Here is a 17,054-nt window from a genome sequence, read left to right on the forward strand (position 1 = left end):
GGAATATTATTGAGCCGTAAGAAGGAATAAAGTGCTGATACGCACTACAATATGGATGAGCCTTGAAAACATCATGCTAAGTGAAAGAAGCTGGAAACAAAAGGTCATATATTATATGGTTCCATTGATATGAAACTATCCAGAATAGGTAAATCCACAGAGACAGAATGCAGATTGGTGATTACCAAGGGTTGCGGGGCCAGGGAGAATAGAAACTGCTTAATGGGTATGAGGTTTCCTTTTGGGGTGATGAAAATATTCTGGAACTAGATAGAACCGGTGGTTGCAGAACACTCTGAATGTATTAAAAGCCATTGAAGTGTTAATTTTTATTTTGATTAATTTATTTTTAATAAATATATTTTTTAAGATTTTATTTATTTATTTGAGAGAGAGAGAGAGAGAGCACAAACAGTGGGAGCGGCAGAGGAAGAGGGAGACAAGCAGACTCCCCGCTGAGCGGGGAGCCCGATGCGGGACTCGATCCCAGGACCCTGAGATCATGACCTGAGCCGAAGGCAGACGCTTAACCTCTGAGCCACCCAGGCACCCCAAAGTGTTAATTTTTAAATGGTTAACTTTATGTTACATGAATTCCACCTCAGTAAATTTTAAAAATTGTAACAAATGTATTTAAACAAATGTTCCTTACAATATAAATAACTAATCAGCATCTGTAATTTCCTTCTTTGCAGAAGACACAGCTTGTAGCCGAAATCCTCTAGATTTTTAGTTTGTGATCGTTTTTGTAATCATATGCTGTATCTCTTCTATTTTAGGAGTCCTTATGAAAAAGTCACATTAAGTCCTGCAGTCACCTTACTGGGGCACAGCTATTTTGAATGGATATAAATTGTTGGTTTCTGAGCTCACCACTCTTTCTAGAATCTCCTTCTTTGTTTTCCTTTTTTTTTTTTTTAAGATTTTTTTTATTTGACAGAGAGAGAGTGCACAAGCAGGGGGAGTGGCAGGCAGAGGGAGAGGGAGAATGATGCAGGGCTCGATCCCAGGACACTAAGATCATGACCTGAGCCGAAGGCAGACGCTTAACAGACTGAACCACCCAGGTCCTCCCTTCTCAAACCATTCTCTAGGTTTGAGCTTTGAGTATTTGTTTCAGAAAGGATTATTTAAAAGAATATATATGTATGTATGTATTACCTTCTATGGATGAATTTTTGATTCGTTTGTCATTTTATTTTGTTGTAGTAAGTGAAAGAGTATGTTCTGATAATTTCATAGGACATAAGCTTATCCCTGCAGCAAGCTTCTGGCCCATTGGATACTCTTAGATTCCTTCCTCTCTGTCCCCTCCTCAAGGCCTAGAGACCTCCCTTTTGCCCCTGCTTACTCCCCTGCCTCAAGGAGTCATTGCCTTAGACGTTTAATGAAGACCTTTCCTCCTAGAAACTCCAGGAGAAGGCTTAGGCTTCCCTGACCAAAAAGGGCAAGCCACATGTTGGAATCAGCCTAGCATTCTTCCCTTTCTGGTGCGCGAAGAGCATGTCAGTCTGTCCTTCTGCCTGCCCCTTCTACCCCAGCCATATTGCTTTGTTATGAATTTCCATTTCTTAGTTATTTGGAAAGAGAAGCACAAATGGAAGAATTGAGGAACAAAGTTGATTCTAGCAGCCTCATAACCCACCTCTGCGTGGTTGGGGGCTCTACCCCTTTGCGTGTTGGTAAACTCCACATCCTGGCCCTGCCATTTGCCTCGATGCTTCCTCCCTCCACTTCTCCCCCGAAAGGACAGTCAGTTATGGTTTTTCATGCACCACTTCTGGGGAGGGAGGAACGCTGGACTGATTGAAACCACCTATCCTACCCTTGGGTCCCAGCTAAGACAAGCCTTCTCCCAGCAGGGGGGTCTTCATGGTCTGCCAGTCTGTTCATTTTCTTCCTACTCTTGCTTCTGGCATTTGATGAGAAGTTCATCTGTTCATTCCTTCATTCATCCATTTACTTTTCGAGCACTCATTACTGTTGAAGAAACTGGGGATACAGCAGTGAACAAAACAGATGAAAATCTCCTCCTTCATGGAGCTGACATTCTAGTGGGGTGAGATAGGTAATAAATCAATAAAATATGAAGAATGTTAGAAGGTGATAAACACACAAAGTGATAAAAACAAACAGAAAATGGAGCATGGCTGGTGGTTTGTGATTTTAAACCAAGCAGTGAGGGTAGAACTCATTGGGAAGGGGATATTCGAGTAAACATGAGCTGCAAAGGAATGAGTTGTGTGAGTATTTGAGAGAAGAGTGTTCCAGAGAGTGGAAACAGTCAGTGCAAAGGCTCTGAGGCAGAATCATGACCAGAGTGGCGTGAACCGGGAGAATGGCAGGAGATGTCTGGGAGGTAAGGGAGACGGAGGTGGGAGTGGGGGCACTAGACCATACAGCATGGGGTAGGAGGCCATTATAAGGGCCCCATTCTTACTCTGAGTGACAGGGGGACTGCCAGAGGGTGGTGAGCAGGGGAGTGATGTGATCTGACATTTTCACAGGATAACTGGCCCCCAAGGGAGAAAAGACCTTAGCAAGAGTGGAGGCGGGGAAGCCCATCTCTTAGGGGGAGTGAGAAAGGAATCTTGAAGAAGCCTCTGACCCAGTGTGGGAAAGTGCTGGATTCAGAGTCACAAGACCTGGGTTTGAATCCCGTCCAAGACTTCCTAGCTATGTGACATGCCCACTTCCTCAGCTTCATCTTCTTCACCTGCAGAATGGAGACAATAGTCCTATGAGTTCTTTGCAGAACTGACGTGGGTTTGATGGAGAATGCGTGTGGGCAAGCCGGCTCCAGTGGCCGGCGCGCGGCAGGTGCTCGGTAAGAAACAGTAGCAGAATGGGGCGGTAGTCGGGTGTTGTGCATTTAGGATTTGATTGCGTTCGAGGGAGGCATGTAGTGTTTGCATGTTTAGTTATTTTTAAGTGTGCTAATCGCCTCTTTAAATGAATTGTCATAATTGTGTTATTCCAATATTTTGATACAACAGATGCTCATTTTTGCAAAAGGCTCTGGTTGGTTGGGCTGGTTCCAGTGTGATGAGGTTTTGGTTTTTAAACGAAAGGAATGGACCTGTGAGTCATTTAGCATTGTGCACCAGCCCCTGCTCTGGGAGCTGGCGGGGGGGCGGGGTGGGACGGGCAGGGAGGCGGTGGTGGAGAGGCATAAGCCACAGATGCCTGAAGGACTTACATCTGTCAGGAGCGACAGATACAGATCCAGCTAGGTGAGTGCTAAACTTAAAGTCTGGCACAGTCCCCGTCTTGTGTGCGCATTCACCACACTCTGAGCACCTACTATGTGCCAGGCACTGTGCTAGGTGCTGGTGACCAGACAGTCTTATCCCTGCCCTCATAGAGCCTGGGATCAGGGGGTGGGGGTTGGGAGACACAAGTAAAAAGTAAGTAAGAATAAAAAAGAATTGGAGGTGTGTGTGATACTGGGAACTGCACAGGGGGGTGTGAGGAGGGGAGTCTTGCTGCAGGATGGGCAGGGGAGCTGGGGGAGGCTTCCTGGGACCCTGCTTTCTGGGATGATATGATGCCCATGGCCGAGTCCCACCTAAAGCCAGTCAGCCCCCAGCCCATCCCGATAGGCCCAAGACAGACCTCACCCCACGGCACACAGGCTTGGGATATGAGGAGTTCGGAACGCTCACAGTGAGGGTACCGAGTGCATGAGCTGCTGTCTACTTGCTGTGTGTTCTTTTTTTTTTTTTTTTTTAATTCATGAGAGACAGAGCAAGAGAGAAAGGCAGAGGGAGAAGCAGGCTCCCAAGGAGCAGGGAGCCCGATGCGGGACTCGATCCCAGGACCCTGAGATCATGACCTGAGCCGAAGGCAGACGCTTAACCATCTGAGCCACCCAGGCGCCCCTACTTGCTGTGTGTTCTTAGGGAAGTTCCTTAACGTCTCTGAAACTGAGCAAGAGCAGCAGGGGCAACAATGACAGCCGCCATGGAGGGGGCTGACTCTGCACCAGGCAGTGTCCTGAGCAGTCCCCATATATTGATCTGGTGACTCTTTACAGCCGCCCTGTAGCACCTGCCATTATTACCTTCTCCTCACAGATGAGGAAACTGAGGCACAGAGAGGTTAGGAGTGTGCCTGAGGTCACACACCTAGTGTGTGGTGGAGCCAGGATTCAAACCCAGGCCCTCTGGTGCTTGACCACACACAGCACTCCTGTGCCACAGGGACAAATATCACCCATGTCCAGGGCCGCCACGAAGGCTGAGTGAGATGTATGCTCATGGCGTCTGCCCTGGGGCCTGGCTCATCATCCATTCAGCTAATTATTTTTGAGCTCTTACTTTGTGCCAGGTTCTGGGAAACAGGACCAACAAGGGCTGTCCTGGCAGAACTCACAGTAAACATTAAACAAATAATTATGCAAGCAGTTCGTTAACTACACGTTCGATGAGTGCTTCTGAGGGGAACGCAGAGCCACCTGGGGCTGTGTAATGGGCTCTGACCCACTCTAGGGAGTATCAGGGAAGTCCTCTAAACCACCCTATTGCTGAGGGATGAGTAGGAATGAGCCAGATGAAGGGAGGATGTGTGGTGAGCACAGCATTCCCGCAGAGGGAACAGCCAGTGCGAGGGCCTGGAGGCAGGCAAGGTCACTGTGGCTAGAAGGGTCATGGGGGGCAGCCATGTGAGGATGACAGGGCCATGTTTGAGACTGCGGACTTTATCCTCAGGACAGTGGGGAGCCATCAAAGCATGGTAAGCATGGGAGTGGCGTGGTGAGGTGATCATCTTTCTAGAGACCACTCTGGCTACGTGAAGGGGATGGATTGCGGGGGAAAAGAACAGGAGACCAGGACAGAGGCTGTGGCAGTTGTCCAGGTAGCAGATGGTGTGGCCTGGACCAGGGCGGTGGTGGTGGGAATGGAGAGAAATGGGTAGGCTTAAAAGATAGTTCAGAGGAGTTTCACTGGATTTGAGGGGTGACCGAGGGTAAGCCCCAAGTTGGTGGCTTTATTAACTGCATGGAGGACTGGATGAGGGACACACAGGTGCAGCGTTGGGGAAGGGCAATGTGACTGCAGCTTTGCACATGTTTCCCTTGAGATGCTTGGGAGACACCAGGTGGGAATATTGGAGCGGGGAAGGTGTTCAGATGCTCACATCTGGAGCTCAGATGGGTGCCAAGACTGGAGGTGGAAATGTGGCTCCTAGCTAGGAATTACAACTGAGCCTGAGGTCCAACTGGGGAGAGGGTGTAGAGCAGGAAAGGAGAAGAGTCAGGACTGAGGCTGAGAATCTCCAGCGTGGAAGGTTGGGTAGAGGAAAAGGAGTTGGCATGGGAGAAGGAGAAGGGGGAGCAAGAAAGTGGGCAGCATGAGGTTCTGGACACTAAAGGAGGGGCGTTCTCAAGATGAAGGGAAGGGATCAGTTGGACCGACATCACTGAGGAGACAGTGAAATGTGGTTTTAAAACAGCTGATTGGATCTGGCACCGTGGAGGCGACTGGGTGGTGGGGGCCTTGGGGGTGGAGGAGGCAGGTCCCAGTGGGCTGTGTAGTGAGGGGCTGAGAGGTGAGGACAGCCTTTTTAGGAAGATGGGTGTGGACTGGGGAGGAGGTGGCGGCAGCTGGGGAGGGGTGGGGGCGTGTGCAAGGCCAGAGAGAGGTGAGCATGTTTCAGTGCTGAGGAGAGTGGTCCAGCGGAGGGGGGGGCCGGAGAGCCAAGAGCAAGAAGGGTTCATGGGATGCCCAAGGTCCTTGGACAGAGGAGGAAGGGGAGGGGGGAGGATCATTGCCTACATGGGCAGGGAGATTGGCTTTAGGAAGGAGGGATGGCTCTTCTGGCGTCAAAACAGGAGCAAGTTTGTGGTTCTGGTGTCAGGATGCTGTTAGGGTTATTTTCTGTTTTCCCTGGGAAGTCGAGGGTGATTGGTCATCTGCACTGGGCGAAGGGGCAGAGGGGGTGTTGGAGATGAGGAGAGAAGACAGGCTGGGTAGAACCGCCATGGAAATGAATAAGCTAGGAGGGAGTGGATCCGGAGGCATGAAGACATCACACAGCTGGTGACCATGATTTCTGGTGAAATTTGGCCAGAGCTTGGCTCAGCTCTCTTGGTGATGGTGAGAAGGGGTGGGTGGTTGGGTTCATATCGTGGTGGGGGTTTTACCAGCCAGGTGCCAGGTGTAGAGGAGCAAGAGGGGCACAGCGTGCTTTCTCTCCTCCACCCATTTCTGATTACTCAGGGGTACTCTGTCTCCTTCTCCATTCTGCCCCCATATACCTGTCTCCCTTCACCAAGCCTTATACCACTCATACCCTTAACTATAATATTATACCAGTTGACCTGTGGACACCTTGTCTTGGAGGAGATGTGCTTAAGGGAAAAATTACATTAACACCCCCATATATGCCCCAAAGTGCATCAAAATACAACCTGAAAAATCATTTTCATCCCCCCCAGGGTGCCCATATTAAGATGTTTGGAGGGTTCTCTCTCTCTCTCTCTCTCTCACTCTTTCTCTCTTCCTCTATCCCCCCTCCCCCATTCTCCAGTAGAGACATACTAGTCTTTAAGCACAGAGTGTTCAGAATGTATTTATTTGGAGGGTGGGCACTGGGTGCACAGTGGACAGAGTCTCACGTGGAGGACTGGTGCCTGGAGACTCCTTGAAGACGTTGCTGTGTCACAAGAGAAAGGGGTGGATCAGACCCAGATCCCTCCTACTGTTGAACCTGGCTGAAGCCTCTAGATCTTGATTTTCTGATCTGTCAAATGGGGATAAATACAGGATTCTTTTAAGAATTAGAGATTAATTATATGTCAATTATATCTTAATAAAGCTGGGGGGAAAATTGTTCAACTGGGGAACCCTGGAGACATCCATGTCAAGGTAGACTAACCTGGAGAATTAGGGAGATAACCCACACCAGGATGAACACACTTGGGGAATTAGAGAGACATCCCAGGTCATATTAGACACACATTTGTAATTAGGGAAATATAGGAGGTCATTATAGACATGCCTGGGGTATTAGGGACACATTCTGTAGGAAATGTGTCCTAGGAAATTACGGAACAAAAAATAGAATTAGAGATGGTGCCCATATAAAACACCCTGCACGATGGGTGGTCAGGAGTCATGATGGTTATTATTCTAGGTAAGAAATGGTAAGGAAGAGGGTTGGTTTGGGGTCCTGTGTAAGAAAAAGTGCTTTTGATCTTCACAGTTTAGAAGGAGGTGTTAATTTGCCAACCTCATCAATATCAAGGCTGAACCAAAGCGTATTTCTTGGTCCCCAAGCCTTCAATTTGGCAATGACTTGGCCCCTACTCTAAGGATTATGAGGACCCAGATTCCCAGGATCTGTTACAGACAAGACGTGTCTTCCTTTGGAGACAGTGTAAATTGGAGGAAGAGGGAGGTAACCAGAGTGAGGCTTCTTTCTAACTATGTGACTTTGGGCAAGTAAATAGTTTGTAAAGTGCTTGTACCTGGCACATACTATATGCTCAATAAATGCTAGATATTTATATATTCCTTGATTGAAAAAAAAAAAAGGCTTGAGGAAATTGTTTTCAGCAGACCTGAGACCTACCAGGACATGGTTTCCACTTAAGTGTTGAGCTTGATCAGGAGGGACTGAGTCTTCCTTGGGTCCCTCTCCTGGCCATTCTGTTAATCTCAGGCACCAGCTGTGGGCCTTCCATTGAATTAGATTCAAATCCCACAGATACTGATTCAAGAAATGCAAGGTTGTTTTAACATTAGAAAAACCAAGTGAAGAATTTACCATATTAACTGAATTAAAGGAGCAAAGTCGCTTGAGCTTTCAGTAGATGCAGGGAAAATGAGTCCAATAAAAGTAAAACAACAAAAACAACAAACTACGCACAACTGAAAGAAAAATAAACACCTTCTTGACAAACTAGCAATACCCTCACGCTGTTCCAGAACACCTGTAAGAACCTATGGCAGACATTGTACTTAGTGGTAAAACACTGAGATCTTTAAGTTAAGGAAGAAAGCAAGGCTGCCCACTCTCACCATTTCTATTCAGCATTGTACCGGAGCTTCCTGATCAGTGCAGTGAGGGGGAAAACGAACAAACAAGGATTGGAGAGGAAGGTGTCCAGTATGGCTCCTAGCTTATGCTTCTGGAGGTGTCTTTGTACCATTTACAGAGATGAGAAAGACCAGGAGAGAACCCAGTTGGGCTGGGTGTTCAGGGCACACAAGGGAAAGGTGTCCAACTGCCTTGGAAGACCACCAGGCAGGGAATCAGGATACTTCAGCTCCATTCCCAACTCTGACTAACCTTGGATGGGCCACTTTCCTTTTGGACCTGGATTCTCCCATCTGTAAAATGGGTGGGTGTGGGAAGATGGACTCGTGGTGGGCTGCAGTGTCCAGATCTGATGGCAAAATGAAGAAGACAGGAACAAGAATGGGTCCCACTCTCCAGAGGGAGCAGGGTTTTGTATACAGACCCTCTAGTGGGAGGGAGCACCCATTTGGAGATGAGGCAAGAATCTGACCAAGTCATAGGGTCATCTTGACTGTCTGCCTTCCAGGGAATCATCCCTTCTTTCCTTTGTCAAGAAGTTGTTACTATTTTGTTGCTCTTATTGGTCCTATTAAGCATGTTCTGCAGTTGCAAGGCACTGACTCCCAACAACATACCCTTTTGATGTTTTAGACCTACAACAGCCAGAGCGAGAGCAACGAAGACTATGAGATCCCCCCGATAACACCTCCCAACCTCCCTGAGCCATCCCTCCTGCACCTGGGGGACCACGAAGCTGGCTACCACTCGCTGTGTCACAGCCTCACGCCCAACGGACTGCTCCCTGCCTACTCCTACCAGGCCATGGACCTCCCAGCCATCATGGTGTCCAACATGCTGGCCCAGGACAGCCACCTGCTATCGGGCCAGCTGCCCACGGTGAGTCCCTGTCACCCCCCATGGTTCTGCTGGATCCAGCAGGGAAGGGGCTTGAGAGAGGAGCAGAATGCCAATGTTTTGATGAGGACCCTCTGCTTGTGTGCAGGGTGTGGGCTCGGATGTTTGCATGGGGTCTGCAGAATATGAGGGGTGGGCATGGATGGTAATTTGTGTCTTCACACAGATAACTTCTGGAGCTCTGTTTATAGTATCTTGGAATTATCTATTTTATTGTTATTTCTAATAGTATAATCTCATTTTTATTTTATAATGGCTTTATTGAGATACAATTCTCACACCATACAGTTCACCCATTTAAAGTGTACAGCTCAACAGATTTTACACAAGGTTATGTGACTATCAGCACAGTCCATTTTGGAACATTTTCATCACCCCCAAAAGAAATCTTATACCCCTTAGTCCTCATTCTCAACCCCCCACAACCCCCAGCCCTAGGTAACTACTAATCTACTTTCTGTCTCTAGATATTTGCCTCTTCTGGACATTTCATATAAATAGAATCATAATATTTTTAAAATACTGTATCTTGTTTCTTGTTTAAGCTGCCAGGGAGAAGGGTGATTGCTGAGTTAAAGTTTCCGGGATAAGTAGAAAATCAGCAGGCAGACTAGGACAGGAAAGGACCTTCCAGGTTGGGGGAACAGCATGTACGAAAGCAAGAGGCAGGAGGGCTCATGTCATTCTTGGGGACAGCATGTGGTTCATTCTCTTTATAGGGCAGGAGAAAATGGACCTGGAGCCCGAGAGAGAGAAGGAGGTGAAAGAGCTAGTAGCACCTGGATCATAAGGGTCCTGAATCCCATGCTAGGGAGATATATGACTTCTTAGCATAATGGCTGATTTGAACAATCAAGAGCTGTAGAAAACTAGTAGAGGATTTTTGGTATAATAGAAAAAATCCCTTAAGGGAATTCTAGTACTTCTCCTGAATAACTATGGTTATTTTTGTTTGTATATAATATTATATACTAGTCACAACTCTTAAGTTCATTTCTAAGTGACAGGAACCAAACTCAAACTAGCTTAAGCAAAAAAGACTGAAATATCTGGGGGTGGACAAGGGGTTTCAGGTATGGCTGGATCCAGAAACCCCAGTAGTGCCATAGGGCCCTGTCCCATGCCCATTTCCACACAGCAGGCACGATGGCTACTGTAGCTGACATCTTCCCTGACATCTCTGGCGAGTGACAGTTTGGGTCTTCCAGGGAGGACCATGCTGGAGCACAGCCAGACCAGCAACCATTGTGTCCAGGAGGAAGCAATCTTCGATTCTGTCAGCTTGGGTCACAGACTCACCTGTGGCAGGGGAGGAGGGACTGCATAGCTGATTTCCTATCAAAATCATGGTGTTGGGTGGATCACGTTTATCTCTGCCAAGAATGCTCAGAGGCCACAGATGCCTGGGACCTTCAGACATACAGTGTATACTGTAGCAATCTTGACAGTGTTTTATTTACTATTTACTCTTATTACCACCAAACCTCCTTGCTTAAAAAAAAAAAAAAAAAGCTGGTATCCTCTATGTATTTCTGTAAGCTACATCACATTTTTTCCTCCTTTGAATCCAGGTGAGAAATAAAAGGAGGGAGGGATGTTCCGGGTCAGACTAAAGTGCTCAGTGGAAATTGATACTCCGTTTCTTGAGGAATACCTTTCTTTGGGGCCCATCAATAATGCAGGCCCTCGGCTTCCTCTTCTCTAAGAGACCTGAAGATTCCAGAGCCATACGGTTTTAATTCCACTTTGTTAGAATGATGTGCTTTAGCCATCTGGCCAGCTCATTGCTCACAAAACATCACTACTCCAGACTGCCCCTGTTGGGGGTTATGGTAACGCAAGCAAGGGAGGGCCAGCGGACACCTCTGGCGTGTGCCCTAGGGAAGGCTGGGAGTGCAAGGGTCGGTATGGCTGCTGTCCTGGGCCCCGATCCTGCTGTGTGCCGGTGGGCAGGAGAGACTGTGGGGGTAGTGCTTAGCGTGTGGGCTCTGGAGTCCCGCAGCCCTGCCTTACGTCCTGGATCCACCTCTGGAGCTTCATTCCCTTGCATTGGGATCCTAACAGTATGCACCTCAAGACTGCAGTGAAGTGTATTTGGGATAATGTGTGCAAAGTCTTAGAAAAATGCCTGGCAGAGAGTAAACAATCAGGGAATCTTTATTATTGTGATTATTAGTAATAAAAGTGAATTCCCACTGTAACCAAATAGGGACGTTTTCCCATGAGTCTCATTTACCTAAAGGAACAGATTGCAGATATGCCAGGTACCTTTGTAGGGCCACCTGGTTATAATAGCTCTGATAATTGCAAAGAATGTTGTCTGTATGTCAGAAATGACCTTCTGATCACTCCTCCTGGGGTATGTTTTGGTTGGGCTTGGTCCAAATAGGCACTTTGCGGTCATTTTCCAGATTTCTTTAAAACTAGCTCATGTTAAAGACGCTTCACAAATTCAGACAGCTTTAATTCTTCCATTAATCAGTTGTCACGGGCTCACTGAGTTTTATATTCCCTCGTTCTATAATGAAAGAGAAGCCAAACTGTTTTGTCCAGGGGAGGGCTACTGGACCAAATGGGAAACCTGATTAACACATGTCCGTCACGTCCGTCTGTTGGGACTCTCCGGTGAAGAGACACAAGGCGCCCTTAGAGACAGGTTTTTCAAGTTTGTCCGAGCAGTAGGGAGGCAGGTGTGTGTCTGCGCGTGTGTGGACGTGCATCCCGAAGGTGGTGCTAGAATTTGTGTCGCCACCCGCTAGGTGTCACGCACAGTGCGGAAGGCTTTACAGACTGTTTACATGCTGCTCCCGAGAACGGAGGGAGGCAGGGATCGTTCCATCGGGAAACGGAGGCTCGGAGCAGGCAGCCGAAGGCTGCTCGAACAAATTGTCCCAAACGTGGTAGTTTAAAACAGCCAGAAATTGGTTCTCTCAGAGCTCTGGAGGCTAGAAGGTGTCAGGAGGGGTGAGTTTCCTCTGGAAGCTCTGGGGAGAATCCCTCCCTTGCTGCTTCTAGCTTCTAGAGGTGGCTGGCTATCCTAGCTCGTGGCCACATCACTCCGACCTCACATGGCCCCCTCTCTCTGTCCGTGCCGTCTCCTCTGCCTTTCTCATAAGGACACGTGTGATGGCATTTAGGGATAATCCAGGATAATCCCGCCATCTCAAGGACCTTCACTTAATCACACCTGCAAAGACTCTTTTCCCAAATACGGGTTCCAGGGATTAGGACCTGACATTTTTGGGGGGCTGTTCTCAACCTACTGTGGTGATCACTTGTGCAATAGTCTTTATTAAGAGCCTCTTAAGTCCCAGGCAGTGTTCTGAGCCCTGGCTCTGCAAGATGCCCTCGAGGAACTCCTGGTGCAGGTGGAGAGACAGGTGAAGTCTCCACTTCTGGAAATGTAGTAAATGCTCTGATAGAATCAGTGCATGCTGCTGTGTGTGCCCAGAAGAGGCACCTCTAGGAAGCGATGACCTGACACAAAGCAGGTTCTAGAAACACGTTACGAGTAAACGAGTGAAAGAATGTCACACAGTTATTAAGAAACCAGAGCAGAACTCAAGCCCAGCTCTGTCCGCTCCACCGTGCGCCTCTCAGTTTTACCAGGTGCCCGAGAGATGGAGCAGCTGGGCTGCAGGGCCGCAGGTGGCCCAGAAGGTGCCCCGATGGCCAGGAGGTCACAGATGCTGTTTGCACAGATTGAGATGCATCAGGGATGTCCCTGGAGAGGTGGGTGAGGCCAGGGTGTCTGACAACCATCTCCTTGATGCCAAGCCCTTCTGGCTCTGGTCCCAGAGGCCACCGATTCCTTCTGGTCCCCTGTCCCAGCCTGGCAGCCTCCTGACATGCATGGCAGTCAACTTTTCTGCTTTTAAGGTATGGCTGCTGGCAGGAATCCTGTGCGATATTGGAATTGGGCCCCTTTTACAAAATTAAATATGCTTAAAGCTTCTCCCTCGACTTCAGCATCTTAACTGATTAAACATTCATTTCCAAGACAAAAAGAGTCAATTTAGTATGAAAGATACATTTTGCCGGTTTAATTTAAAGCACTGCACCTCCATCTGACCCCTATTTTCATAACTCAATAATTTTATCCTGTGTTGATTGTCTCATTTTGAGAGAGATATTGTATGTATAAATCAGTTTCTAAAATACCCAAAGAAACTAGAAGAGTGGAATTTATTAAGCAGCCTCTGTTAAGTCTGAAATAATTTATTTGGAGTCGTCCTTGGGAAATATTCGAGCTTATGGTCCCGGCATACCCAGGAGAGGAACTATCCTGGGAAGGGACAATGCTGGGTGTTGCCAGACAAGGCCCTGGGGAACCTATACCTCCTGCGAGATCAGAGAGAGCCCTGGGAGAGCCTCGAGTGGGTGGAGGCGGGCCCGACGGGAGAGGAGTCCTGGCAGAGCTGTCCCCACTCCAGCGTCGGCTCTGGCCATTTGGGAAGTTTGGGGTTTTCCCCGAGCCCGGTGGGTCGCTGGAGCTGGGTGGGGCAGTTTTGGGCCTCGGTTAGCACGGGCGTGGCATGCAGCTGGCATTCAAGCGTTCTCTCCCAGAGTTGACTCTTGTTTGCTTTCTCTGGGGCCTCGGACAAGTCACTTCTCTCCCAGCCTCAGTTTGCCCATCTATGAAATGGGGATTGGGGTGCCAACTGTGGCGAACTCACAAATGGGAAAAGCGGGATAATGGCTCTGTCAGCTATGACACCCTGGACAAGTATATGGCTTTGAGGTTGGATAGACCCTCCGCCACCACCACCACCCCTGCCACTCGCCCGGGGGGCTCAAGTCTTACCAACCTGGATCAAAATCCTGAGTGCTAGACTGGTAGTTTTAGATCCTTTGTGTTCTGGGTCCCAGTCCCAAAGCATCTTGCTAGGAGCCATGGCGCAGGGACCCCATGCCAAGGGAAAGGTCTTTCCAGGCTAGTGTCCTGGGGCAGGCTTTCAGGGAGGGGGCTGGGCAGTCTTTGGTTGCCACTTCAGCCCCCTGCTTTAGAGGTGGTTCCCGTGAGAGAGCCTGCAGTGCTGAATTGGGCCTGGAGTGTGGGGCAGGGATCAGAGCTTAGGAGCAGGGCCTGTGTACTGACTCTGGGTAGTCCTTGATATACTCCTAACACCCACCCCCCCATCTTCCTGTTCTCTGTTCTTCCCCTCCAATCTCCTCTCTCTCCTCCTCCCTTCCCTGCCTTATCCCTCCTCCCCCTAGGAGATTTGGTCTACCTCTATGTGAATCTCACAAGCTGAGATGTAGGGGATTCCCCTCCTGAGTCTGAGGAAAAGGGACCAAAGACACCCCCCTCAACCTTGTCTGGATGACTGAGCTATAGGGGGCAATGGAGAACCCCCAAACCAACCTATTTGTTTTATTGTCCTTAATGCATTTAATTTGGTTTTTTTTTTTTTTTTTTGGTTTGGTTTGGTTTAGTTTATGATTGTTATCAGCTGGTTCAGTTTATGATTGTTAAAAGTTAGTTTTCGCTGTGTAACAAGCCACCTCAACATTTAGTGGCTTACAGCAAACAATGAACTCTTACTATTTCTTGTGATTCTATGGGTCAGTAGGTCTTTTGATCTGGACTGGTTTGGCTGATTCCTGAGGTCAGCTTGCAGCTTGGCTGGGACTGCCTGGTTGAGGACGATCTTGTTCACATCTTGGCAGTTGACCCGATGTTGGCTGGAACCAGTGGTCTTTCATCCCGTGGTAGCCTGGGTCTGTTTACGTGGCAGTGGCCACAGGGTTCCCAACAGCATCAAGGAAGGACAGATCGCAGGGTGCAACCACTTTTCAAACCTCGACTCGCATCACATTTGCTGATGTCCTCTTGGCCAAAGCCAGGCACATGGCCATGCCTAAATTCAAGGAGTGAAGAAATAGGCCCCACTTCTTGAAGGGAGAAATGTCAGCGTCATGTTGCAGAAGGGTGTGGATGCAGGGAGGGCAGGAATTCGTGGCCATTTTCATCATCTATTGTGATATCATTTTGTTTTGCTTATGTGCTTTTGTTTTCTTGATCTTTGGTATCACCTATGAGTTAGGAGCATGGGCTCTGGAGTTAAGCTAACCCAAGTTCAAAACCCAGCTCCACCATTTGTTTCCTTCCACCCTGTGACTCAGACCAAGGGGTTAATCCTCTGTGAGCCTCAGTTTCTTCATCTGTAAAACGGAGGTAATGTTACTTGCCTCATAGGAATGTGTGAAGATTGAACGATCGGATGTAGGAAAAGTGCTCAGCCCAGTGCCTGGCACACAGTAAGCACTCATAATAAATGTAAGCTACTCTATTAATTATTCATTTTGCTCATGGGGTTTGGGTGGCTTCAGCCTCGTATCTACGTTTGTCCAGCCAGAACTGCTGGGAGTCAGCTTTGTTGGGGCAGGAAGTAGTCAGGCTGGCTCACCTGCCAGGGTCCGGGCCCAGAGGTGGGTGCTGAGAAAGGCAGGTCAGAGGCTGAGGTGCAGGGGGTAGGGAGAGGGCCCCAGCAGGAGAGTGGACTGGAGGAAAGCGTATTACCTCCACCAGGACCACAGCCGGGGCCCAGAGCTTGAAAGCAACTGAGAAGTGACAGTCCCACTGCATGCCAAGAAGGCAAGGGCCCCAAACCCACTTCTCCGGGCTGCTTGACCAGTGGCAGGATCCATCTCAGTAAGAACAAGGGGTTCATGGGGATACTCCAGCTTGAGCTTTTCCCGGGGGCCATGTTTTTATCTAATTCCTCTCTGGGGGTGGGCATGGGGGTGCAGATCTCACAACAGGCCCTTGAGGATCCTTAAGTGGGGGTAACCAGAGGCCCACAGGTTTCTTTATATTTAGCCAAGTCTGGATGCAACTCCCGCCCCCTGTTTTTTCAGAGGCAGTAAGCGAAAGAAATATGTCTTTTTACATTTTATAAAACTCAGAAAAATGGCTTTAAACAGCTTTTGCTCTCCTGCTATAATTATTTATTTTCAAACACTCCTGCAGGGGACTGCTCCGTTTTCTTATCCTGCACTCCCTTTTCTCATAAATGAACCATCACTTCAATAAATCATTATGAAAACAGAGACTAACACCAGCTCTGAAAGGTTGAAAGATTTATGTAACACATTTATGTTTCCCATTTTCTCATTCTGGTACTCGGCTGCAAAAGCTAAGCTAATAAAAGCCGCTATTAATATTTCTTGTTGCCTAGCAACCCCAGAGCGGGAGTAATAGCTTCAGCTAGAAAAATAGATGACCGATAAGGAAAAATTCAATTCTTTTATTATCTCAGGGGGAAATGGCCTTTTACTGGAACATTATGATGTACGAGTGTGAAGTTGAACACAAAAGATTTTTGTGTGTTTGTTTTTCTATTTTTAATGAACATTATTTTACCTCCACTAACTCTTTTAGGGCACTTTTGTTTTCCTCCACCCTCTCCTGCCCCCCCCATCCCTCATGCTTAATTTAGCAGCTATAGTAGTTAAGAACCTGTCAGCATTTTTTAGTTTAAAAATGGTTTTTGCAGAGGTTTATAACTCGGTCATAAAAATTCACTCCCTGTTAAAACTCAGGCCCATGATAAGCCAGTACACAGGCTAGTTCTCTGCGAGCAGGCTCCCGTTTGTTGAGAGATAAGACTCATGGTTTTCACTAAGAGAAAGGTCGGAAAAGAACAGAATGTGTTCTTTTCCGTGTCCCAGTTTTCTTTGGAACCCAGGGACACTGTCTCTCCTGAAAACTGTTTGCTCTGAAGTTTGAGGCATGTTCAAAGGGGGAAAAGAGGGCTCGTAGGCATTTACTGAGTACCTGCTGTGTACAGACTTGGTCCCCTTGCCTCCTCCTAGCAATCCGTTAGTGTACCCATTGTTCAGATGCAGAAACTGAGACTAGAGGCCAAGCAAGCAGCCCAAGGTAGCATGATGTCACGATGTCTCACACCTCTGTGCTCTAGTGCAGGGTTTCTCAACCCAGCACTACCACCATCTGGGGTGGGAAGGTTCTCGGGGGGGGGGGGGGGCTGCCCTGGGCATTGTAGGATGTCTGGCAGTGTCCCTGGCCTCCACCCGCTATCCCTGGCCTCTGGTAGCCCGCCCTCAGTCAAAATCACAATCAAAAATGTCTCCAGTCAGTGTCAAATTTC

General features: G+C 48.2%; 1 protein-coding gene across 3 annotated transcripts in view; it reads left to right on the forward strand.

Moving 5' to 3' along the window:
• Positions 1-17,054, forward strand: part of TOX2 (TOX high mobility group box family member 2) — a 129,257-nt gene that overhangs the window by 73,437 nt on the left and 38,766 nt on the right. For all 3 annotated transcript variants that reach the window (XM_035006355.1, XM_035006353.1, XM_035006354.1), the window contains exon 3: positions 8,677-8,922. In XM_035006355.1, coding sequence (XP_034862246.1) covers positions 8,677-8,922 — 246 coding nt within the window. The remainder of the gene's footprint in view (positions 1-8,676; positions 8,923-17,054) is intronic.

The sequence above is a fragment of the Mirounga leonina genome, unplaced genomic scaffold, assembly GCF_011800145.1.
Source record: "Mirounga leonina isolate KUSES-001 unplaced genomic scaffold, KU_Mleo_1.0 Mir_150, whole genome shotgun sequence".
Lineage (NCBI taxonomy): Eukaryota > Metazoa > Chordata > Mammalia > Carnivora > Phocidae > Mirounga > Mirounga leonina.